The 26633-nt window shown below is 41.4% G+C and overlaps 1 protein-coding gene across 9 annotated transcripts; it reads right to left on the bottom strand.

The window, feature by feature from the left end:
* Positions 1-72: 72 nt before the first annotated feature.
* Ae2 (anion exchange protein Ae2) lies at positions 73-26047 on the bottom strand. 9 transcript variants are annotated; one of them, XM_077424431.1, is made up of 10 exons: positions 25643-26047; positions 16858-17054; positions 9592-9775; positions 9414-9495; positions 8660-9037; positions 7071-7758; positions 6491-6553; positions 4355-4949; positions 3152-4244; positions 73-3076 (listed from the first exon to the last, which is right to left on the bottom strand). In XM_077424431.1, the coding sequence occupies exons 2-10, from the start codon at positions 16918-16920 to the stop codon at positions 2407-2409; spliced, it is 3816 nt and encodes a 1271-aa protein (XP_077280557.1). In that variant the 5' UTR covers positions 16921-17054; positions 25643-26047; the 3' UTR covers positions 73-2406. The 9 variants fall into 9 exon arrangements, with proteins under 9 accessions (XP_077280557.1, XP_077280559.1, XP_077280558.1 ...); XM_077424433.1 differs by lacking the exon at positions 25643-26047 and adding an exon at positions 18132-19090; XM_077424432.1 differs by lacking the exon at positions 25643-26047 and adding an exon at positions 18220-19090.
* Positions 26048-26633: the final 586 nt, after the last annotated feature.

Here is a 26633-nt window from a genome sequence, read left to right as displayed (position 1 = left end):
TACATATCGAGATTTTAATTACAAAGTAACAAAAAAAAACGGAGAATAAATGGGACAAGTATCAAATACAAGTACAATTAAAATATGTTTTATTTCTTCGATCACTAATTTAAGGCGCAAATCAACTACTATGCCTATTGCCTATTGCTAATTATTATTATTTTTTTAATACTGTATGTTAACTATAGACTATGTATGTACATACAACCGTACTATCGCTTCGTAACAATTCGCCTCGATAATCTTTTGTTACAATATAATATCAACAACGATAGGAACGCATATAGGTGAATATGTGCGCGCGTACGTGTGCATCGATAATGTTCTATGGATCGATTAAACATCTAATTAGAGGATTTGCATTATAAACTTTTCGCTAACGTTAAGTGCTCAGTTGTACCATCTTTTTGTATTCGAGCAATTCTGCTTGCTATCACAATAGATTAAGTATATCGCTTCCACTCTCTCTAGATTTCTCTCTATTATCGATTAACAATCGATGTGTTATAATAAGCGGAAACGACTTTACGGAAGTTTTAGTAAAATACTCTAATACGAATAAAAATACAATGTATCTTCTCTGTCTATATATATATAATAAACTAAGTATATATATATATATATATATATTCTCTATTTGTTCGAAAATAGTTTATTTAGTTAAATATAACTCTTTCTTTTTCTTTCACCAGCCTTTATTCCTTACGATAATTCCGAACCGCTCTAATTACAGCGTCATCGATCGCTTCATCTTGCTCGAAACGCGCGCGCGAATATCTTCTCTTAGATTTCATGTCGTAAGAATGAATTAAAATCATAGTGTTTTACGAGCAAATACACGAATGCTTATCTAGTAGGATTTGCAGGACGTACTGATCAAGTTAATAAAGAAAATAAAACATCGCAGTTTCGATTTTACCGATTTGCGGGATTCAAGTATCCATCAAAGGATCTGTGAAATGGAAGGGATTATCCGTCTACGGAATCCAAGGATAAGAAATGAATCCTAATAAAATTGAAAATCTAGGGATCTGGTTTGTGTAGATATAAAAATGTGTAAGAATTATCCCATTTTTAAGTGCAATCGCGTGAATAAGCACCTGTGCAAATAAGGGAGACACAAGAATTGTGTCTTTTTAAGTATCCTTTATATAGTGCGCAAGTTTTGTACGTACTTGTGACTATGAAGATGTGTATATATGTATGTAAATACGAATCACAAGAAATTGACGAATTTAACAATATGTAGCAATGATAAAATTTATAAAAGCAAAGATTATCGGAGGCTTAAAGTCTAATTGTAAGATTAAAATCGATGATCAATATGGAATTCCTAAAATCAAGAATCTGAGGAAGTGAAGATATTTGACATTTATACATTCGCGCCTCAATATATGATCCGCGTACGTAAGCACCTATAAATTTAAAGATTTACACGTGTAGAGAGAGGCACAATGTGAAGAAGAAGAGGAAAAAGAAATAAAACGTTGAAACTTAGATATCGCGTAAGATCTACAAATTTGGAATATATAAAGATTCATAAACTCTGTCACGTACACATCTTTGAAGAATTTAAAGATCAAGGCAACGATATGTTCCCTTATATGTGTGTGTTTATATATATATATATTTATATGTATATCCATGAAAAAAAGAGAAAAAGGAAGGATTTGCGAAAACGTTATCTCTCTAAAATCATCACTAGCCGAGCATTGTCCTCATAACATTTTGATTTGGCACTATCTTCATGTGTGCCATTACGTAAACTTCTCCTGAGCATTACATCGCAAAGCGCCAAATATCAGGCATTCAGAGGCACCGATTTTCCACTTAATTTCAAGAACGCAAACGCATCATATCGTCCATTAGGCGTGTGTGAGTCCCTCAATCATTTCAAAATGTACGGTCAGGCTATTTATATAATTTCATGACAAAAAACGGTCAAAATATATAAGCAGATGCAATCTTATTAGTAATTATCAATGAAAATAAATATTCGTGCGCGTTCCAAGATTCATGGAAAATTGTGGAATGAAAACTCTGCAAAACACAAAAGAATAAAAAATTTGTGCAAAACGAGATCCGACAGTCTAATGACTGTTGATAATCCTTTCTGCATTACATATGTCGTACATTTATATTTGAATTCTACCGTTTATTAGCTCCTTATCAATGGACTCTATTAATGGACGTTATATACATATATATGCATATACATAATCTAGTGAAAATAGAACTCTGTAAATGCGACCTCTGTATTGGCGCTAGATAAGGACTTTGAGACCCTGATATGAAATAGGTATATGAGTAGATAATTTCGAAAGATACATAGTGGATGAATTTAAAGAGAGAAGGAGAGAGGCGGAGAGAGATACGCCATGATATCGTAGTCGATTAAGGCACAGTCTAACCAGGTAGAGGAGCCTCCTCGTAGAAGTCCAGCTCGTCTTCGACTTCGTGCTCAGGTCCCTTACTGTCGAGGGCGCGTAGCTCTGCGGTGGTGAAGAAGTGGCTCATCTGAGCGCGCAATGGTATCATCAGGATAAGGAAGAAGGGCAGGGCCAGAGCGGCTCTAGTACTCTTGACAATCCACAATATGGCTAGGCACAAGATCTGTATGGAGGTGAAGATGTGCATCTTGGAGGTTTGTACGCGGCGCACGTAGTTTGCTGTACCGTGGTGTTTGACTGGCATGAAAAAGAGCTTGATGCGGTCAAACAACTGCACGCCGTTCGTCGATGAGATACCCATGTAGAGGAACACACCAAGAAGGACGGACATCGGAACCCGCCGCAACAACGGTGCCATCAGCATGCTCACGCCTATCAGTATCGCGACCAGAAGGGCGCTCACCCGTTGCTCTTTCACTTCAACGATGTGCGGCTTGTCGCCGGGTGCGTGGGTGCGTGACATCACGGTCACGGCGGATACGTGGGTGAGAGAGCGTACCGACGCGGCGGAACACCAAGGTGCACCCATCAGGCCACATCCCACGTTCATCAGGCAGACCACCACGATGTCCATGTGATAGCCATTACCCTTTCGCAGCTTACGCTCCTTTTTATCGATGATCAGTCTGCAAAGCGAACGATATGATAAATCCGAAACCGCGAGCCGTCTCGGACAGGCAAACGATTTAAATCTAACTTACTCCGATATTTGAGTCTCCATAAACACCAGGATGTAAACCAGCAAAGCTGGCACCACGCAAGCTAGAGCCATCCAAAGTGGTATAGGTTTCTCATATCCAGCGGGAGACACGAACCAATTTCTATCGGGTATAGTTGGGGTGAGTCCTTCAGGAACCAGTAACTTCTCCGTTTTTACCATAAATAAATAGTCGATTAGAACGAAAACGACGATGCTAATAGGCACGCCGAAGTCTCCGAAGGCTCTTCGAGCACTACGACCCAGGTAATGGCTGTTGCGGAAGATTCTTAAGTAATAGGCGCCCAGAAAGGTGCCCAGACAAAGGATAGTACACATCAAAGCTGTGTTGGGTTGATTGATCAGCAACCCGGCTATGTCGTGACTCGGTACCAGAACTTTTTCCAAGCGCAGGATCTCCTCGGTTCCGTTCCATGGCGTGACCTTCATTTCGGTAACGTAGAGCGGATAGGTTGTGTCATTGATGTCCGGCCCAAAGCTGTACTCGTGAAGAAGAGGATTGCGCACGAAGTAGTTGTAAAGCTTGATGAATGTTTCAACGATGTAAAGGATAGAAATCAATCCGGTGAAGATTTCCTCGGTGAAGCGCGTGAAGAGTCGCACGAGGACCGAACCTTCGACGCAGGCAATCGCCAGGGCGATAATACCCATCCAGGCGCCAACATATACCCGTACGGTCAGAAATTCGAGCTCGTTAGCCAAGCAGAAGTTGTACAGACTTTCGTCGAAGAGCAATAAAGGACCAGTCGTACCGATGATCACCAGCGGTTGAGTGGCAAATAGTGCCATTATCACGCCCGTCCACGAACCGGAGACCAGAGTTTCAGAGATGCCTATTACGTTTTGCGTCTTGTCGCTCATCAGACCACCGAAGGTGATGGCGCCGCATAGCGCGGCGAAATACATGAAGATAGCTGCCGCGAGACAGGACGAGCTCAAGCCATCCGTGAAATCCGATACATAGAAGGGATAGCGACGCTTAATGTCGTTGATGAGGCCGCCAAATGGTCGTTTGGTACGTCGCAATGGATCATCGTCTTCTGGTGGCTTCTTCTCCTCCTCGCCGGCTAGAAGAGCTGTTATACATTACATTACAGGTATAATAATTAATTAAGGACGAAGGAGCGAAAACGATAAATTTTAAGAATTGAATAACAAAGACAGTTAAAGTATTTGAAGAAATTACCTTTTTTCACGGCCGCCTCACTTTGTTCCGGTTTGTCCTTCTCCTCGAGCGCCTTTGCCTTTCGCTTCCTGATAGCCTCGCTCTTTGCCTTAAGTTCGTTGAACGGTAACAAGGCCTGTCTCTCCCAGTCGCCGGGTGGCAGTACAATCGAATCGTCTAGAAACTCGTTAATAGCCGAGAGCAGCTCTCGCCTCTCGTTGGCCTTATAAGCGACCTTGTGGAACGACGTGTTCGCCATCAAGGTGGAGATTGACCGGCCGATCTCGTGATAATCCAGGTCGCCGTTTCTCGGCCCCAATAGGGTAAACATGAATCTGACCGGTATCGTCACCTCCGTGATGGACGGCATAAACACACCTTCGGCCAATCGTACGAAGGCTATCGTCGGCTGATCCAGAAAGTCGACGGCGCCGACGAGTACAACTGTCGCCTCAGCATCGGCTGGAATCCTCTTGAGGATATAGTCGTTGTGACTCTTCTTCAAGTCCTCGTTACTGCTCATGTACGTTAGTTCCTCCTTGATATCAACCACCGTGTGATTACTGTCGAGCGCCAGATTCGACGAGACGATCTTCGGCTTCGCATCGTGCAGATTCTGTCGAATGTTTCCAAATTTTTATAAAACAATCTGAGAATCTTTAAATTCCGCCGAAGAAAGACTACGTATTAGATCTTCGGTAAGAAAATTCAAAAAATCGGTTGTTTCTCAATATCTTGAAACTAGAACAACCTCATGTCATTGAACAATTAGAAGTAAACAAAAGACTAAGACTAAATCAGAAGGTAAATAGCCTGTTAATTACAAAAATTATATAAACAGTAAAAATAATAACTATTTGCGAAAATAACTTACATCTTATAAAAAATGTAAAAAATGTGCAGAATTGTTTTAACTTGTAAAATAAGACATCTGTTTATCTAATTTCATGATATTGTTTAACTTACAAAGAAAATGTTTCAAATAATAATAGTAATAATAATGAATTTCCCAAAAAGACAAGCTGATTGATTATTTTCAGTTTATAAAAATTAAGCAGAATAAAAATATACAATAACAGAAGAGTGTGACATTATCAATGATCGCTTTTTTTTCGACTCAAGTCTTCATGATATTATGAAAGATATACATATATTAATCGAGGTAAACATCTCACGGTGAGAAAGTATTATGATAGAAAAAATTGTAATTGTATAAAGTGAGAAAACCGTCATGTAGTGTACTCGTGAATGCACACAGGAATGCTTACAAAATAATGCACATAAAATAGTTCAGCCTCACATTGATGCAAAAGACATGTCATATCTTCGTGATTTGCTCCGCGATAACGAATGAACATTAGGCAAAAAATAATAATAAACTATAATAAGAATGAAATTCTAATGAATAAAAGCACGACATACGATCACAAGCGTTTGTAGTCGTTATCGTTCGACAAACGGCACTAAACGAATATTTCTAGAATTAATTTAACCCAGGCGAGTCTAGGACTAGTGCTAAAAAGGCACCCGTGGAGAAACGCAACACAATGAAAAAACTGCAAGCTGTAGGAAGGAAATCGCGCTGCGGTTGTCCTAATTTAAGCTACGGAGTAAAATTGTGTGGCATTTACCTATCATGAAAATAACTATGAAGGACATGAGGCAAAAAACTGACTCCACTTAATAAATAAACTTTTCACTAGTTTCAATGTCAAGACTAAAAAAATTATACATAAATTAATTGTATAACTAGAATAAACCTTAAGCTACGACATTGTCAATGACTGTTCTATAATCAGTATTCTGTATTACTATATGTCTACCTATCTACTACAACCATATAATAATTTAGAGATAGATGTTAATTTTGTATTAATGTTGTACTAAATGTTAGGCATATAAAATACACAAAGTATTAAACCAGATTAAAAGTATTCGAAATATTGACCCAATAAATTGTTGTTTCATGTTTTAAGACCAAAAATCAGTCCTTAAGTGAAAAATTTTATACAAAATCGACATTGTCCCGTAGATTCATGCCGGATTTACTTTAAAAAGTATATAAAAATTCGTATGAGGCGTGCGAGCGAACAGAGTGAAGGACTAGAGTAATAGAAGTAAAAAAACTGCGTTTGATTCGGGAAACGAGAGATTTACATGTTGGGTTACATGGTTCTCAGCGGCTTCCCGCGCAGCATCTTCTTCCTCCAGCCAGATGGACTGTGGAAATAATATTAGCACTGTCAGTTAAACCTATTCTCCGCTACCACCCGTTGCGACTACTCACTACTGATCGCGCTCGATACATCGCCCCCACAGATGATCTTCGACATTTCCATAAACTGCGACATTCATATAAAATTGACTTATTTTCAAGTCTCAACGCGAACACGATAAAGTACATCAGCATTCATTACAATCATCGCAATTATTTTCGATCACTAGAGATTCGAAAGTGCAAACTCAGGGTTACGTCAGTTCGTGGGGCTCAAATTGAGATGGAAATTCATCAAAATCTAATTTATATAGCAACTCTGAGGCTTGTGAACACGGTTATTACCTGTTGAGCAATAGATTATCACTTTCCACCTTTCATCGGTGTACTTATTTACTTTTCGATATAGGTAAACAACTCGAAGCGAATCTTGCGAGTCTTAATCAGGAGTTGGCCGTTTTCGTGCGCACGATGCATGTTATGCAAACGATATCGTCGATATCGTCATTATGGGCGAATTACCTGAAGGCTGGTGTAACTGGAATAGCTCCTCTTGCCGCCAAATCGAAACCCACGTTCGTGCTCGTGCACATGCCTATGCCTGAGCAGTAACGCTCTCATCACAACCGGTCTGTCCTGGGCCAGAATAAGCTCCTCTCTGACCATCTGCTCGACTACCCTGTAAGCCAACCCAGGTAGATCCTTTTCCTCCAGATCGAGGAGGACGACGCCGGTTTCCAGGCAACGACGAAGATTCAGCAGCGAATGGAAGCTAAGGGAGGCCACGTGTGGCCTGCCCCATCTGTCAGCACCTTCCTCAACGTCCTCCTCGTATTTAATCCACCTCGCGGTTTCTCGCCACTCGCGTTCCTCGCCCAAGCCGTGTAGTTCGTCCAGCTGGACGAACACCTCGTGCGGCGAGTGATCGTACATTTTCTTGAAGGTGTCATGAGGGATACCGCCTTCCTTCCGTCGGCCAATCTGCACCGTTAAGTGAGCGGCTTTGTGCCGCCGCATGCCACGCGGATCATCACTACGATGCGATTCCAGGTCGTCGATATCGAGTTCCTGTAAGGTGCTCGCTTCTTCTGGCTGGACGCTGACACGTCGAGTCAGTAAGCTCGAATTGTCTGGAAGACCGGCCCCCGATCGCTTTCGCCATTGCGGATCCTCCTGCAGAGAGTATTTGCGAGATTTGTGATGGTGACGTCTGGAAGAGCAGTCGATAATGGGACAGTTAGTTAAGTCTTTTTGTAGGAATATATATTTAAATTTTTATAGAGAGAATAAAAGAGATTTGCCTGATCATGATTTAATCGTGACATGAAGAAAGAAAAAATTCAATCAGGCCTATAGCCACCGAACTTGGGCGGGCAGATTTACCAATCTTATTGAAATAATCATGATAAACATACGTACTTACTTCAAATTCTGATTAGCCCTAATCTTATATTATGATAAATACTTCAATCTGTCTCGTGTCATACTTAAAGATAATAAGATTTATTCTTATTCTTATTTTTCTTATTTATAAGAGACTTATTCTTATTTTTATTTTATAATTATTTATTCTTATTCAAGAAATTATTCTCCTTTTTGAAGAGAATTAGGAAATCTGGACGGGTCTAAATAAAGCCAATGTTTAATTAAGTCGCTGATGTAAACATACATTTTTCAGCACACCCCACCTCATAAATCTTGAACCAACTAGCCGACATGGTACCGTGCCGTACCGGAATTGTCACGCTGCTGAATCTAGCCCATCGCTCGGGATGGTACGAAATAAAGGTCGATCGCTTCGTGCTCATAATTGCGCGGTTTATACAGTGCAAATATGAGTCCGCAAAATTGTGACATGAAATGCGACCGCCGGATTTAAACTTTCGCCTAAAATATCGAGGATCCGTGCACATTATATATATGCAGACACGATATTCATTCAAATTAGAGCTACTTTGACCCCGTATTCTCATCAAGATGTTATTTTATACTAATCGGAAAAAAATACGTTCTCGTTTTGACGGCTAAATGTGTTAATTAAAGATCGCGTGATCTTTTCTTCTCTCTTATCTCTGTCGCTCTTGACAAGCCGTCACGTAGATTTAACTTACTTATGTTCGTGCTTCTGATGTCGCCGGCGATTCCGATCTTCCTCCAGGCCACTCATCGGAGCGGTTGGCACTTCTGGTGTCTGCATGCTCAATACATCTTCTTCCTTGATCTTCTCAAATTGCACCCTCGGACTGCCGATGGTCGGACTGTCGCTGAAACCGGAAGCCGCCCTCTCCGAGATCGGCGCCTCGCTCTCGCTGCTGCCTACATTTTCGGTTTCCTCCGCCGTTTCTTCGTCGACTTCGGCCTCGGCCTCGGCTGTGACGGTCGATTGCAGCCCGTTACGGTTCATCCCGTCGACCTCCTGGACCTCGTTACTCCTCGCTTGAACATTACCATGATCCTCTTCGGTGGACACTTCTGTTGCCGATCCTTCGCTAAGGATATCGAAGAAACGCAAGATGTACCTTTTCTGGCTTCAGTTTCCCAGCTAAAAGGTTCTCACACGCATTCAATTGAATGTTGCTCGCTCGAAACTCGAGAAATTTCGCAGTTATCTTTTACAATTAGAGCTATCAGAAGTTAAACGCTTATTAGTTTCAAGAGGTTCATCAGGAATATTAAATCAATCATATATGTGCTTTATACTCGCGTACATAGAATCGATCGTAGGTACGTACAATTGTGATACGGAAGAGATATTGCACTCTCAAATGATGATTCGCACAAAAGATTTCAAGTATCGACAAAGTATCCGCCGAGAAAGCTACGAAATAGATTTTGCTGAATATCTTCTTTTATTGGGTAACTTACGGTGAAAGATGCCGTCGCATAGATCTGGAATGCAGGCTCTTCAGGGGCATGTGCGGATGTGGGTAGCTTCTTTTACGGTATTCTGAGGAAAAACGTCATTTTTATTATTTCCAATTCTCGAAGGTAAACGGCACCTCGAAAGGAAACAACGTCGAAAAGCGACACTATAGCGACTTACGATTGAAATCGCGATCGCCGCCATATCGCGGGGGTGGCCCGCGGTCGCGATCTCTATCAGATCCAGTCGATTCCGAGGGCGATCCAAGCCGGGCTACGTCGAACTTCTCCGCGACGTCCATCGCAAAGACCTTCTCCATCTCCTCGTCGAGCTCCGGTCCCGTTTCCGCGGCATGCCCGTCGATCTGATATGACAAACAATCATGTTACATTAACGTTTGTCGCTGCTGCACATTAATCGCTGTAAATCAATTCAATTATGTCGCAGAAATTGCTGCAGAATATTGAGAAAGAGAGAGAGAGAGAGAGAGAGAGAGAGAGAGAGAGAGAGAGAAATAAAAATAGGAAAATAGGAAACTTAATTAAATAGGAGAATGAGAGAATGGGGGAAGAGAATGGAGAAAAAGAGAGGGGGCTATAAATTGTATATATATAAAAATCGTGATATATATATATAAGAAGAATCGTGAAAGATCCTTTTTAGGGCATCCTAGGTACGCAAGAGCTATATAAGTGCATTAATCGCCCTAGGCCACTCTACCTATGCAATTCAGGATACAGATATCGATTTCTATAGAGAGCAACATATCTTCACAAGTGCCAGTTACATTATTAGCATTATTCTGAAGAGGAAATGCCTATTATTATCGAGCAATTTTAGAAAACCTATGTTCATTTTTATTAATGCAGATTAACTTTAATCACCGTTTAACTTGCTTTTCATCTTTTTTTAGTTTTAAGAATTAGAAAAAGATAAACGGGTAAGTCAACCCAAGATTAAAGTTAATCTACTTTGGACTTAGAAATGGACATAAGATAATGCCAAAAGAATATTGGCGACAGACTAACGTTTTGATTATGCAATATACACTTTGATTTCTCACACCTCCTATATATCCATGTTAATGTGTGAGAGATATGCAAAAGGATATTTTAGAATGGATTTCAAAAATTTCCGAAAAAGATCCTTAATACCGATTATAATTAACTAAAAGAAATATCATTTACTAATTTCGGATGCATCGCATTTTGTTTAAAAAGAGTGTATTTCTAGAGAGTACTTTTTTAGCTCTGAAAAAAGATTACATCGTATCCAATTAATTACTGTGCATCAGCCGTGCACAATTTTATTTATCCATCTCGTTTCAAAATAGAAATTCGCTTTGAAGTTTATTCTCATCGAGTTTCATATTCTCATACAAGCTTAAAAATATGCTGTTAATATCTGTTCGGGTCAAGCACACAACGGTTACAATAGTCAAAGAGCCGTTGAGAATCGATCCTGCACTTCGTAATATACATTGTCGAAATCCTGCTTTGTATCGCGATGGATCTGTGACGCACGGAAATAAATACATTTTTTTCCCGATAAAGTTCGAGTTGTAGAACTTGTTTTTCATTGTGGGAGATTAAATTGGTGTTCACGGCACGAATTTCAACTTTGAACGCGCCATAAAAGTATAACCATTGGTTGGTTTTAGTATTAAGAAAAAGATGAAAAACATCGAAAACTTTTCCATTATCCGCCGCACTAACAAATCTTGAAACAATATCAAATTAATCTGGCACGTCATCTGGCACGATCATCAAAACGAACGTTGCGCAGTAATTCACGAAATTCTTTTCTACGAATTGTTCGTCCGAAGAACTTGGCGAAACTAAAAAAATCTAGCTGTTTCATTACGCGGTACAACCAGTGCTCCAGTGCTTGTGACAAGATTAAGTTGAAGAGTTTTACGAGTAGACTTTCTTTCCACGCTATTTTCACATATCGATACAGATGTACAGAAAAATATATACTTTTCTTTAATAAATAAATAAAAATAAATGAGAATACTTTTTCAGTAAATATTGTTACATGTTCAATGTCTTTCTAAGTTAACATCTGCTAAGCTAATCTATAATCCCACTTACGATTTTAATAACGCGAAGTTATATGAGTGCGAAAAAAATGGGGAAAAATGAAATAATATTGAAAATTATATCTCTTGTGGATTACAGGCATTATATAATATATTTTAAGTGACGTCTTATATATTTCTTTACTGTATTTTGCCCATAAAAAAGTTACAGAAATGTTTGAGAAATATTTAAAATATATCTCTTTTTTCAACAAGCATTTGAAGAGCATCTTGAAATATTTCATTTTAGCAAACTCCACTAAAATTTCATTAATTCTGGATTCCAATTTTCAACAAGAGAAATTGGAATGTCATACCTAGATTTGAAGCTTTATGAAATCTAACGGATTGCTGCCTCCGTTTTTCACAGCCCACATGACTAACGTCACAGAAACTTCCAACTTTCATGATATTTCATCGAACAGCGATCACAAAAGGCGCCAAGGGATAATTTCGAGAACAGCTGGAGGAACACGGGAATCTTGCCTTCCCGAAGGACAGTTTATTCGGTCGCGCAAATTGCGGGCGCGAAAAGAATTAGGTGACCGGCTTTTTCGAGGGAACGGGACAGCTGGTGTTCACCTGGTGGGTCGACCGCAGGGATCGTCGTAACCAGCGGAGAACTTTGCCCCGCGCCCGCTGCAGGAACGACTTCCCAGAGGAACCGGCAGTGGCCTCGGGCATGGCATCCCGGGCCGAGTGACAACCCGGCCGGTCGGCGCTGAGAGCTGGAGGAATCCGAACTGAGGGCGGAGGGTGGCGCCCGCCGGACCGGGAAGACCGAAAGAGGGGAAGGCTCTGGGTGGGGAAACGCGCGACAATCCGTGGTAGGGGGTGAATCGATATCAACCCCATACGCTCAATCGAGGAGCAATCCCTTCATTCTTCTTTTTCCTCCTTCCGTCTCCCTCCCCCCTGCCCCGTCCTTCCTCCTCTGCTCATTCGATTTATCAGGATCTCAAATCAGGATTTTCAATTTCCCTTCCTGTAAACCAATTTCCTACCTAATGGTCGTATACCTTTGAGTACTGCTCCTGATGACTCGAGTTAATCCTTTGATGCATAAAAAGACTACCAGAGTATCTTCCGTAAAGATTCTAGAGAAAGGAAATGTCGAGTTAACCAATCTTCCAAACACTTTGCTAATAATATTATTAATTCTACTAATTCTATTCATTTATAATTTTATCGATGGGATGAGAATCGACCAGAGAATTGCAGCTAACTAATCAACGGCTGATAAATTCTGGCAAAGGGCCGCCTTACGGTCCTCCAATCTGATCCTCCTTAAAGAAAAGAGGTACACCTGCCGATCTCTTGGCGCATTTGGAATCAGAAATCTCACGAAAAGAGTGCGCGGATGATTGACAAAGGCTAGCGGACGCAACAAGTGTCAATCGGCCGTGAAATCTGGGATACAAGGGCTCGAGTGGAACAGACCTCGAGAGCAAAAGAAAGAGAAAAAACTGGCGTTAAGGGGAGAGATCTCCGCAAGTGGGAAAGCTCAGCTCAGCTGATGGTGTTGAATAAAGTGGTAGATGGTAGAAGCGATGGGAGAGGCCGAGAATTGCGGACCGACTCGACCTCGGCTAGGCCTAGGTCATAGAGGTGTTATCGATCATTGTTAGCGGAAAAGCGCGCGAGAAAGAGCAGGAAGAGACATGACGGCTAATATAATATTGTCCGAAGAGCGTAAAGTATAGTTTCCTCCTGGATATTACACGCATAATCATCTTGTATTTTCCATTCCGACTGATAAAGATTGCAAAAGAAAATAATCTATTATCCGTTCTGGTGATCAATACTCGTTATTCCTCGGAAACCACCGATTTCGTGGAACGAATCGTCAATGTTTCAACGTTTCATCATCGCCACCTACGCCGCAGCTGCGATCGCGTGAGAAGTATTAGAGACGAGTGAGAAACAAGCTTTTCCATCATCGACCGTGTTTTCCCATTTCTCCGCTTGACGTGCGCTCCTCGCCTCGCTTCCTGCTCCGACTGACCTTGAACCTGAACCGCAGCAGCCTCCCCAGTTTATTCCATCAGCAATGACCTTTCCTCCCAAATGCCGACAGGGGAAATCGATGGAGAGCTTAGTATTTAACGAACAAGTGGTTTCGTTTCCTGCTAATAATCGTTTCTTGCTGTTGATCATTTCTAGCAGGATATAGGCACGCGATTAAATCCTGGACGTGGAAGTTTTTAATTTTAAAAAACACGAGAGAAAGGTAGATGCCCGAGATGTCCTTCAGCTTCCGCAGAAAAAGCTGCCAATACTTTCAACTTTCCTTCGTGATATTTTCGCAAACGTTTTGTCACACTTTCAAATGAATTTTTTGTCCAATTTCTGTAACGTAAACGCACTAACTTATTCATTAATTAGCAAGGAATGCACTCATTAAAAATTGAAGAAATTTACTATTTACATTATATATTTAAAAGATTTATCGACTTGTGTGTGTGTGTGTGTGTGTGTGCGTGTGCGTGTGCGTGTGCGTGTGCGTGTGCGTGTGCGTGTGTGTGTGCGTGTGTGTGTGTGTGTGTGTGTGTGAGAGAGAGAGAGAGAGAGAGAGAGAGAGAGAGAGAGAGAGAGAGAGACTTCTAATTGACGTCCGTTAAAGTTAATCCTCTCTTTATCACATTAAATTGTCGGGCATCAAATTACGCGATCGGTTTTCTGCAATTTCAAGACGCACGCGATTCTGCACCCTTCCGTACCCGTGAGCACGTCCGAGGCCGGGGCGGCGCGGCGCAGCGCGGCCAACCCTGCGCGGCGAGTTAAATGAACATCCAACCTTGAACTTAACTAGGAAGCGAAGGGCGACTGACCGCGAGGGAATACGCGAGAGATAAAGATGAAGGAGGAGTCAAATCTTAGAGATCGTTCGTAAATTTGTCTTCTCTCCAAAAGATCTCCCATCTTATATTCTTCTATCTCTATCCTCTGTTCCTATCTCTATTAGATTCTTCACGTTTTAAACGCTGGTGCTTTAAAGCAATTACGTTGCAGAATTAATCGCAGAAATAGCGCAGCGGCAACTGCATATTCCTGCATCTATATATGCAAATGGATCATTTTTTTATGTTCTACCGCATAATACCTATAATACCGCAATTAATGACAAGGTCTCAACAATTGTTAGCTAAAGAAATTGCCGGTGGTAAAAGTTCCGCAAGACGCTTCAAGCTATTATACACTTGGATAGTTCGAGTTTCGAAATTGTTCGACTTGTAAAATAGATCGGCAAATGAGACTTGGTGCAAATTTGGTTGCATAATAAGCCGGATAATCTTTTTTGGCGCGCCGGATGGAAAGAAACGAGTGGGTGGCGAGCGTCTTATGGCCACGACATGTTATTACGGAAAATGGTCCCCTACCTTCGGGTTTGTTGCAAACATAGAAGGAATCTCTTTCTCTCTCTCTTACGGATCAACGCGCCCCCGACATAAACGGGCCACCTGTACACTGACAATGCCAGCGACGTTCGAGCTGTCTGATAGCGAGGATACGATTGACACCGCTCTTGATAATCAAATTTGCGGCTTCCGACCTTGCGTAAGCGCTTGAATGGCACGTCGAACGGCGAACTCGTTAACGTCTTAAACCCCGCGCCCGATGCAAGACGAGACGAGACGCGCTGTAAACGGAGAAGTAACGAGCGAGGCAAATCTATTCCCGGAATTTGTCCTTCCGTCATTCACTATCGGATTACAGTTAAGACATCTGAAAAGAGAAGAGACGGAGAAAAGGAGACACGTCGAATCGAATTTCCGGACATTTCCGTCCAATTTGCGTTTCTATTAGGCGACTTCCTTGCGCTAAGGGCAAGAGGGGGCGAGACACTTCGCTGTTCGATCGCTCGATCCAGGTCAGCGGGACGAAACTAATCGCGGCCTTTCACGAATCGAAAAACTAGCATCGCGCTGGAGCCCACGCTGGGATCTCATTAGAAACGCAAAGCAGGAATCAATGATCGATAAAGTTCAGAAATTTGCGACCAATTTGCGACGGTCGTTAACGATGATCGCATTCGCAGGGATAAGCTCGCATGGTATTCATAGTATTCAAGATCGTCTTAAGTAATGTCTTAAGACGCTAATACGGCTCTGTGATTGGTTCATGACATCTTAAGATTGAACTTAAGACGATCTTAAATAACTATATGAATACCGGCCCTTGGACTCGATTCCTCAAGCATACGCAACTGTAACGCGTTACGTTGACGATCTCCGGTCCACGGTCTTTGCCACGAAGAGGACAGCGGAATTTACCAGGTCTCCAACATCAGTAAAGACCTGCGAGGATAGCGGTTTAGCGTGGAAGTCTCGTCAACTTTCCTTCCGATCGAAGTCACGTGCCACCGCGCCGTTTCGCGTTTCTAGCGGCCGGCCGTGTCGTGCGATCCGCGCGCGGTGCGCCGCGCACACGGTGTCAAATGGTTATTGACCCGTGACCGTCAACAATCAGGCCAATCAGTCCTGCCTCGAGGTCGTCCTGCTTTTACGAATCCATGTCGGAGTCGGGAGACAACCGCGATGAAACGCGATAGTTCGCACGCCATTTCGCGCGGACCGGGTCTCTGCTCCTTCGTACACAACACACGCACACACACAACGCGCAGCTCATTTCACATACACGAATGTGTGACACGGATCGTTGTGACTCACTCGGGAACCCCATTACATCTGCTTATACGTTCGATTCGAACGATAACACGTGCCGGGAACGCGATCGAATTTGTCCATTTAGTTTTGTCGCCATTATCTTTTACGGTCACAATACATAAAAGACAATGCATCGCAAACGCCGATGAAATGCCGATCGTTATGCACCGCAATTGCTGTATAATTTCTCGTTATAGCCATTTATTAATCCGTTTGTTCCGTCGGATCGGGGAAAATTCGCCTGATGAAAAAATTAAAGGCGAGAGAGCGGCGATAAGCGTTTCTCAGCTCTCTATTAAAAAAAAAATTATCTGAGATAAAAGGATGAGATAAAGGGACAGGCGCGCAAGAAATCTGTGACGTGAAAATTTTTCGCTAATCGATATGAAATATTTTTAGACACGGGAATTCGCGATACGAGGAACGCGATAGCTGTGTATGGTGGTCGCACGTCCGTAGATGTAAAAGATATTATGCCATTGAAGTAACGCGATATGCATTTTATCGCGGCAGAGTCCAAGTGCATACCAATCCCGATATGGAATATTGTTTGCCGAAGTATAGCTATTAGATCATCCAATACGCTTGAGCATACAAGTCTAGATAAGTTTCCCTTCGATTTAGCCCCGGCGCGTCTTTTATTCGCTCGCGCTAATATATTAATTATTATAGTCCGTAATCGACACCATGGACACTTACCGATACCCGCTTGCCGAAGCCGAGGAAGGAGAGCTTCCTTCTGGATCCATCGGTGTTCTCCATCCTTCACCGGCCGCGGCAGCTGACGATGCAGGCTTAAGGCTGTGTCTTTTTCCTAGGTGCCCGGCCGATCCTGAGTCGCGACGGCGATGTCCACATGTGGAGTAATCGCTGTGATGGCAGCTCCGTTCTGTTGGCTGTTGGAAACACCACATTGTGTCGTTATACGATTACGATCGAGGGCGACGGAATGGAATGGCTTTAACACTGACAAATTCATTCGGAAACATTACAACATCTAGAACGTAGATTTTATTTAATGGGAAAAGACACACCTGTGCGCGCGTCTGCTTGACAAAGTAAAAAAAAAAATTATAATCGCTTATAAGCTACGACAGTTACCAACGAAGTTATTCAAAGTTCAAGTACTAATGTAACGTGGATCCGACGGGAGGATCTTTTGGTAGAGATGAGGAGATTTTCGAACACACAAAAACCGGGGAGAAACGATCAGGATAGTGATCTCGCGAGCACTCGTTCGCGGACTAACGATCGCGAGGGGCTCTCGAGCGGCACGGCCGCAGCCGGCGTCAAGAATGAGATATACCTCGTCGCGAGTGACCGATGACTACCGGTTGTTCCAATACCCATCTTTGTATTTACGAATATCTTAGACATCACAATAGTACCGTCTCGATGTCTCAATATTTTCGTATAATTCGGAATGTCGGTGTTACGATTTGTAAGTCATGCTTGATCAGAGCTTGTCTCAGAGCTACGTTTATCCGAATATACATATATCGCTCGACATGTTTCTTCTCTAAAAAAATCCCAAAAATCTTCGTATTGTCGACGAACGATCATCCTACATGTCTCCTCAACTTACCTCCTCATATATAAATATATAATTAATTGCTTATCAAAATTTATCACAATGCCTTGGAAATCGCGCCTCGAGGCGCAGTCAACCGATCTTCTTGTCCATCTCCGGTTACGCGTTGCAATGCGATGATGTAATCGACACACCCGACACTTTTCCTTCCGTTTCTTGACACGCTCGTATCGGCAATCAACATAATTTAGTCTGTCGCGTCAGTTGACACGTAATTTTCATCTTTGTTTTACCGCAATTATGTAACGACGATTGTGTCAACGCAACGATTCGGTTAAATTAAATAATCGCTCTTTTCGTGCATCTCGTAATAACGTGTCGTGTGAAAAAAAATCACTCGTACTTATACATATATTATATATCCATGATTAATTATACGCACATCGCCGATGTTGCTCAATCTTAACAATCTCCCGTTCTGACAAAACTCGCGAGCCGTTCATTAATGCATTGCGACTGACTGGCAATACCTTTCGTTCTATTTCCGTATTCCGCCGTGTAAAATTCTTGGCTGCTCCTTATGCTTCTCGGACCTTGTAACAATGGCCCTAGAAACTTGACGATCGGCTTTTATTGTTGAACAACAGACTGCACAGACATGCGGTATGTGCGAATATATATAGACGTATGGATCTAAAGATCGTTTCACAACGACGATTTCTCTATTTCGTGTCAATCGAAAATAATTACGTTACATATAGATATGCAGTATTTTTGCGTGTATTATAGTCCTCATGTTATTTTATATTCTTTCGAGTTATACTCAATTGTGTGCTCTACAGTTATTGCATTGTTATCTTTCAAACTTCATGGCACGAGCGTATTATTTATTCGACCTGGATATCCCCAAACGTTCATTCAACCTTTCTGCATGAAAAGTCCTTAAAAAGATACTGTTTACACTGATTTTATATACAGCCCGGATTCCCGTCAGCGTGAGGACACCTTAAACCTCCGTTCCGGCATTATAATGAGAAGACCTGGTGGGGCGAGAGAACCGGCTGGCTCTGCGTGCATTTGTCGTCGTTTGTTTGGCGAAAAGAAGACGGAGATCCTTTGTAAATGCAACATCTGCTACGATGACGTTACGTCAAGTTTTCTTGTTTTTGCGGCGCCTATTTTTTTTCTACGCTCTTTTATCCCGCATCAGGTTTTTTATCCGCGGTTTAAATAAATTCTCTCGTGGAAGCGCGCAATGCGGATCGTGCGAGCGATCCTAGTGCAGTAAGTTAGAGTGAAACAAAATATACTTGTCCCATTCTAACTTATTACTGCACCAGGGTGCACTAGTTCAGCAGTGCAGCGACAGAAAACAGACCTTAGATTATCCTCGGTGGAATCTCGATTTTCTTCTTATTCGTAATGAGGAATTAATGATAATTAGTACATACCAGAGTCAGTCGACAATTTTCTCGTACTTTGTACCGCGCTCACGTGGCTTAAAAGAGGCGGATATATTCTGAGTCCGCGACGTCCAAAACGCAAATGCGCGGACATTCTTGGCAGAGCCCGTTAAATTTTCAACAACGCTGAACCTACAATTATCGAGCGAATGCAAGAATAATATGTCTGGCGGTTGTTAAGCAATCGATCGAATTTTCCATTAGATAAGTATGAAAAGCGCCTTATCCTCAGTCTAAGCCCCAATGCAAAGTGACGAAGCAATAACAATTTTTGCCGCGAGTCTATCATGAATTAATTTTTATTATCGAATAGATATACTATTTATACATCAATCAACTTATATATGTAAATATATGATTTAAAGATGACAATGCAGGAAGAAGGACCTTTATAAATTAGAAGTCAGTTTTTTTGTGAAATGATCAATCGATATAACGTGATATTATATTTTCATCAAACAGTCACAGACAATTTAGTACTGTCGAGTGTGCCAGTATAATATTTGACCTAGTAAAAAAAACGATAAATAACTGAATTGTACATTACGTATGTACATTCACGCGAGCAGTCAAGGTTTACGACCGAGCTTTCGTATTATTAAATTATTCGAATGTTTTAGGAGTTGAAATACATACCGGGTATCCAGACATCGTGGATGTCAATTACTGAGAGGCATTGTTAGTGTTGTATGTTATAAATATATGCAAATATAAATATTGCACGTTTAATAACATCCCAACATTTCTGACATACCTTAGATATCACGCGTAAGATATAGCAGAGGACAGTATTGACTTTCTGTCGACAATAATATCTTCTATCCGATTATATTCCTCGAAGGATTATCTTTCGCCGTAACTTCCCTTTAATCTGCCTTTGAGTATCCACCTACGACCTACGACATTCGAGGAATACTTATATTCCCGCGCGAATATTGCTGGCTGGACGATGCTAGGCAAAGCGGGAGGATCTTTTGAGAGATGAAGAGATCCCGCACACGTGTGCAAGCGGACGAGATATACACAAAACGATTCCTTGCGAGAGAAAGGAGCGTCTATGTTTCCCCTCTCGCATCGCTTTTGTAGGACAAGGTTACATAAGCGTGGAGGGCTACAGTGCGGAGGTTTTTGACCTGGTTTCACGGAACCCTGATTTATATCTGCGATATACTTTGTTCCCATATACGCGAATATATACAGCAAAGCCTATTAATGGTAGCGACTGATAGAAATGTATTGTAAACCCCCCACAATAGCTCTATCTAAAATTTCAATAAAATAAATTATTTTTTATTTTTTAATATATATTTAAGAGAAAGAGAAAAAAAGAGAATAATAAATGCAATCAAACCTCCCCATTTTTTGTACGTCGAAAAAACATCGATTAATCTCAAATGTCAAATAATTTGAAGCTAATACAATCTGAGAATGTCAAATAATTTGACGCTAATACAATCTGAGAACGTCGAATAATTTAAAGCTAATACAATCTGAGAAAAAAAGATCAGTAAAAATTTCTTTAAAAAATGAGTACAGATAGAGAAATTTCAAATGTCAATTATTAACGCGGTAATATTACGCACTAAGGCCCAGTTTCACAAGTGTCGGTTAACTTTTAATCTTAGATTAACTCACTCTTCGTCTCTTTCTAGGACGTTAAAAGGAGACGAAGAGTGAGTTAATCTAAGATTAAAAGTTAACCGACACTTGTGAAACTGGATCTAAGAGTGCTTCGATGTATTTGAAAAGATCTTTTGTTTTGTTGTAAAATTTGCAATTTCTTATAAATATATAATCCAGTCTGCTTATATCTTGAATGATATATTAGTCGCAACTTGAGATATACGGTGTAAAGATAAGCGTATAATCCTTTTCCATTTGCGAGTGTTAGTAAAAAAATTTGAAAAAATTCACATTTCTCTTAAGGATATGCAGAAGGGAACTGTTGTTGCACAACAATACACTGTTACGTGTATGCGCGCGCTCACGCACGTGTTGTGTCCCTCATGTATGCATGCACGTGGTGCGACGACTGCGACGCAGTCTGCTCCGGGCGACATTTCGCTTCTTGGACAGAAAGAAACAGGCCGCGCGTTCCTTTTGTAACCGCCGACAGAGATCGTAAAACCTCGTGGAAAATTCCACGAGCAAAAGCAGAACGAAAAAGAGCCTCCCAGGGCCTTTCCTCTCTCCCGACCTCCTCTCTCTCTCTCTCTCTCTCTCTCTCTCTCTCTCTCTCTCTCTCTTTCTCTCTCTGTTTCTCTCGCAGCCTCTGGTAACCGTCCGATATTTTTCATCAGGAGAAATCAGTTCTTCGAATCGATACGAGAGTATTATACATGGCAAAAACCTAGAACAATTTGATCCATCATTCTGGCCGTATTATTAGCATATAATCATCATTCCTTGTTGTGTTCTTCTGTTTCTTTGACAGATGGAAAGTAAATTATTTCCGAGAAATTAACCGGTAGAAAGACAATGCTAATTCCATTTTATTAATTTTGATGGAACGTTATGTTCCATCAACACTCTTGCAGGCCACACATACTTTCTCTTTCTCTCTCTTTCTTTCTCTTCATAATATAATATCGCATCGACGATGATCTGTTATAGCGACAGCACTTAATTGATGCAATTAACATGGTGTCCGCACTCAAATAATCGTCACAATTATTACGCACACAGCATCATGTCGAGTTATCTCGGTGCGCCTTTCTTCTTAATCGTCCATGCTTCAATTCCTCTTAATCGTCCTCGTACAATTATTATAAATACTACATCACAGTACGTCTTTTGATATCTGCACAGAGTTTAACATTTATTTATGTAAGAGAGGTTTGCGTTCTATATTTACTACCCCTATTTCCAAAAATTGTGTTTATGGATAGTACTAGTTTCGTATTTCACGATAAAGTGCAAGCGATGCACAGTCCCCTTCACGAGGGTTCGCTCTGTCTTTGGGATCGTGCAATTAAATTGGTAATCGAAATTTCATATATGGGGAACAAGGACATAGTATCACCGTGGTGCTCAAACGCCACACCAAGACGATGATTCATCGTCACGAGACGTCGCGTGCACGATTAAGCTCATTGAAAGCGAGATTGCCTCGTGACTTCGATGAACGGACAACGCGCGAACGATCAAACGCGAGACGATGATGATGACGACGGCGCGGCGGGCGGAGTCCTGATGCGAGAGGTTTATCCAAACTGGTACTTTGACGGATTTTATTTATGAACCGCGGACCCAGCTGAAAGTCATAACTGGGAATCGTCGAAATTACGGCTAAGCGAGCTTTAAATATCGCGAACACGTCTGTGACTTACGCGTTGTGGTAACTGTTTATCGTCAACTCTCATGATGAATCATTTTTATCGTAAGTAAAACGTAAGGTGGAACGTGCACTAGCATAAACATCTCACATTAAGAATCCGTATAGTAAAAGCCCTGCCAACGATTATCAACGTGCGGCGATTATAAAAGAGACCGGCCATTAGCGACGACATCAAACTTGTTTCATGGACCTCTCAAAAAAATTATTTGGCTAGGATAATTTGTGGATGAGAGACAGAAACTCCTTCGCGTGTAATAAAATTTATGAATTTGCTTCTCTGTACCTTTTTTGTGGTGATTTACGATCTTCAAAAATAATTACCACGTATAATTATTTTTTTAAAGATTCTTCGAGTTATTTAGATGTTATATTTGTCAAAACCTAATATAAATAAATAATATTGTATTAATATTTATTCCGATAATATATATATATAAATAAATTTATCCTGATTTGTTTCTTTGTGTCTTTTTTGCGATTTACGACTTAAAATAATTTAAAAATAATTACCACATAATTATTTTTTAAAAAATTGCAAACTTCAAGTTATTTAGATGTTATTTGCCAGAGCCTGATGTAAAGAAATAATATTGCAACTCCTGTATTGTAATCTTAAAAAATTTAAGATTAAGATCCAATTAGCAGTTGTATAAATTATATATTGATAAAACGTATGACGCACTCTGCTTGCGACTATTTTTCTTCCTGTATCCTTCTTGGAGTTTGCAATCTTTAAAAATAATTACTACAATTATTTCTTTCAAGATCGTAAACTCCAACTTATTTAAATATTGTTTTTAAAAAGAACAGGTTCTCTAATCTTACAAGAAATAATAATAACTAAACGTCCTTGCAACAATAATAAATTTAATGACTCGTATCCAACGACTAAACTGGTTTATGTATAGAAAAATTTGATTAGATTGTCTGGCGCTATAAATACCAAGACTAACGCGTAACTTTTGTCGAGTCAATTCCTCCGGAACGGGACAAGCTTCGACATAGTTGTCGATATTCCGGAGTTTACGAGCCGTTTGTATTAAAGACGAAAAATACAAAAGCTAAAATACTCTCAAATATTCGATGAATTTAAAATCGCGTCTTGCCAGCGACAGGAGGAGTGACACGTGCCTCTCGTCTCGTCCTCTCGTCTCGCCTAATCACATCCGCGTTATTATGCCGTTCCGGCGCGGGGCGTAAGCCAACGTAGGAGCGAGGATTGCTCCATCAGTCATAACTGTCCCAGGACAAAGTAACAACGGTGTGCAAAAGCCTGCATGTATACGAAAAGAGTTGTATAAGTAATGTACGGATCCCAGCCTAGAAAAGACGCGGCGAGAGCCCACTCTCATCAATCTGGGTCGAAAATAGAAGGGACCCCTCGTTCTCCCGTCCCCTGCTCTCGCCCTCTGTTCCCGGCGACTGCGGGCTGTTACTATTCCATGATAATTAAACTGCATCTTGAGTTTTTTAAGACAACAATAATATAGCAGAGTTGAATATTACTTATTTATATATCAGGCTCTGGCAAATAACATCTAAGTAACTTGAAATTTGCGATCTTTAAAAAAATAATTATATAATAATTATTTTTAGAGATCTCAATAGGTTTCTCTCTTTTACTTTATACTTTCTCACCTCGCTTTCTTCCCGTTCGATATAAAGAAGCCGAGTTTGTCGTACGTCCTATCTTTGCAATTCAACTATTAAATATCCTAAAAATACTTTTTAATCGTATCTTACTCGCGTAACTCGCTATTCAGTTAAAACACAGACTAATCGGTCTTCGTTTCTTTTGTCTTTTTCGAGTATTTATAAATTTTCATGAAGAGAAAAAATTGCCATCGCTACTATTAGTTTTATTATCTTCTCCATTTCCGCTTTATCTATTCGCATTTATCGTGTCGGGCGGCTGCGAAAATTGCCTCGCGCACATTCCAGAATGCCGATGCAGGGCGTCGAATAGCGAATATCCGCTCTCTCGCCGATCCCCGCGCAAACAGCCGCGTGTAATTTTTTTTTCACGCCACAACAATGTGACAGAAAAAAAAAGTTTCCTTCGCTTGACGATTTTATTGCGTAACGCAAAAATCGGTGTTTAACGATTGCGTTGCCAGCACGGCAAACATACCGCTTACGAACAATAAACAGCCCGGCGCGGGCGCGGCGCGTTTAGCAATAAGTCACAAGGTGACGTCACAAAAAGTGAAAAAAAGTGTAATTTTTATTCTACGATAAATTATCTCGTCATACTATATGACTTGCTTTTTATCTCAAAAGGACAACCGCTATTATAAATCGATTTCCGCTAGTTTAAAAATTCATACACGATCAATATTAATGAGGAAGGTAAAAAGTTTTCATTTCGCGGAGAGATCTTTCGTTTAATAATTTCTCCTCTCGGGATTTAGATAGGAATAAAGAAGAATTGTTGGAAGGAGTGTGGAATGATGAATTGGATAATGTAAAAGATGAGGGAGGGAGAGAGAGAGAAAGAGAGAGAGAGAGAGAGAGAGAGAGAGAGAGAGAGAGAGAATATTAGTGTTTTTGTAGTATGAAATTATACTCAATTTGAGTCATTTTTAACCATTCCTATAAGTCGCTACTGATCCTACTCAAATGTCGTTGATTTTTAACTAAAACAATATTTAATTTAACTAAACCAACGAAGAGTTAAAATAACACTGTTTTGTGTTAAAATAATAAATTTTGACACACACGGTAGAGTTAAAAGTAACAAAATGTTATTTAACTTAAGGTATTGGTTTAAAAAAATTTAAATTTTATCCTTAAAAATTTAACAATGTAGAATAAAGAGGTCGTAATAAGCATAAAAATATGGATGGTATGAGTGTGTTAAGAAAAAATTGTAAACCCCAAGTCGAGTTCTTAGCGATACAAGCTGAAGTAAATAAATTGTAGGTTGAATAATTTCTTCTCTCTCCTCCTCGTGTGAGAATAACGAGTTTCCTTCGGAAACACGCGAGCGCGGTATGAGCCACGCGGACGGTTGTCAACTCATCCGAAATTCCGACGTAGACCACCTGACCACGCGGGTACCGGGTTCTCCTATTCTCCTCGTCGTTCGTCCTCGCTGTCGTGAGGCTCGACGGGTGCGATGTGCCGCGATTCAGGCGCGCACGATCTACATACCTAGGTAGCGAATCGATCGTTCGATGCGCACCAGTTGCGCGAACAGCAGCGTGGCCGCAGTGCAAAGTGCACGAGCCGCGACCGGACTCACGTCTCTCACAGTTCGCTCCTTTTGATTCCCCCCGACTCCTCTCCGCCGCCGCGCCGCGTTTATTCCGGCGGCCTTCCACGGGGGACGAGGAAGACACGGATACGGATGACACGCGCCCCCGGGGTATTTACAGACTTTACGGTTATTCCGTGTTTAACGTTTATTACGCTCGCGCGCGTCGACGAAATCGCGATGCGCGGCGGTGGTGCGCGCGAGAGCAACGCCGTTGACAAACTGACACTGTCGGTCGGTCGGTCGGTACGCGATCCGGAACGGGCGTCCCTAGGGAAACGCGGCGACGGTCTCCTCTTCAGTCTCGCTCGCGCTCGCCCGTTCGTTCGCTCGCCGGACGCCGCCGCCGCGCCGACAGCGGCACGCGTTTGCCGCGCTCCAACTGGAGAAACGGAGTAACGGAGAGAGAGAGAGAGAGAGAGAGAGAGAGAGAGAGAGAGAGAGAGAGAGAGAGAGAGAGAGAGAGAGAGAGAGATAGAGATAGAGATAGAGAGAGAGAGAGAGAGAGAGAGAGAGGAGCAGCGGGAATTCAATTTCTGTGACCGGCCGGCTGGCCGGCCGGCCGACCGGCCAATCGCGTCGGTCCGACCGGGTCGCCTCGAAGCGGGTTCACTCGCTTGCGCGCCGGCGTCGTCGACGTTTTCCCAATCGTCTTCTTCGCTCTTCTATGGCCGGTATTCATAATCAGATCTTATTTCAAGACCGTCTTAAGTAATATCTTAAGATATGCTAATACGGCTCTGTGATTGGTTAATGACATCTTAAGATTGTACTTAAGACGGTCTTAAATACCGGCCGGCCTGTATATTTTTACTCATATTTTCTCAGAAATTTTCTAAAAACTTCTCACATTTTAGAATTTAGATTTATGGAAAAGTTTTGAAAAAA

This window comes from Temnothorax americanus, unplaced genomic scaffold, assembly GCF_048541705.1.
Source record: "Temnothorax americanus isolate GAGA-0224 unplaced genomic scaffold, ASM4854170v1 Scaffold84, whole genome shotgun sequence".
Taxonomy (NCBI): Eukaryota; Metazoa; Arthropoda; class Insecta; order Hymenoptera; family Formicidae; genus Temnothorax; species Temnothorax americanus.
The sequence above is the reverse complement of the archived record's forward strand: the minus strand, read 5'-3'. Positions and strand labels throughout refer to the sequence as shown.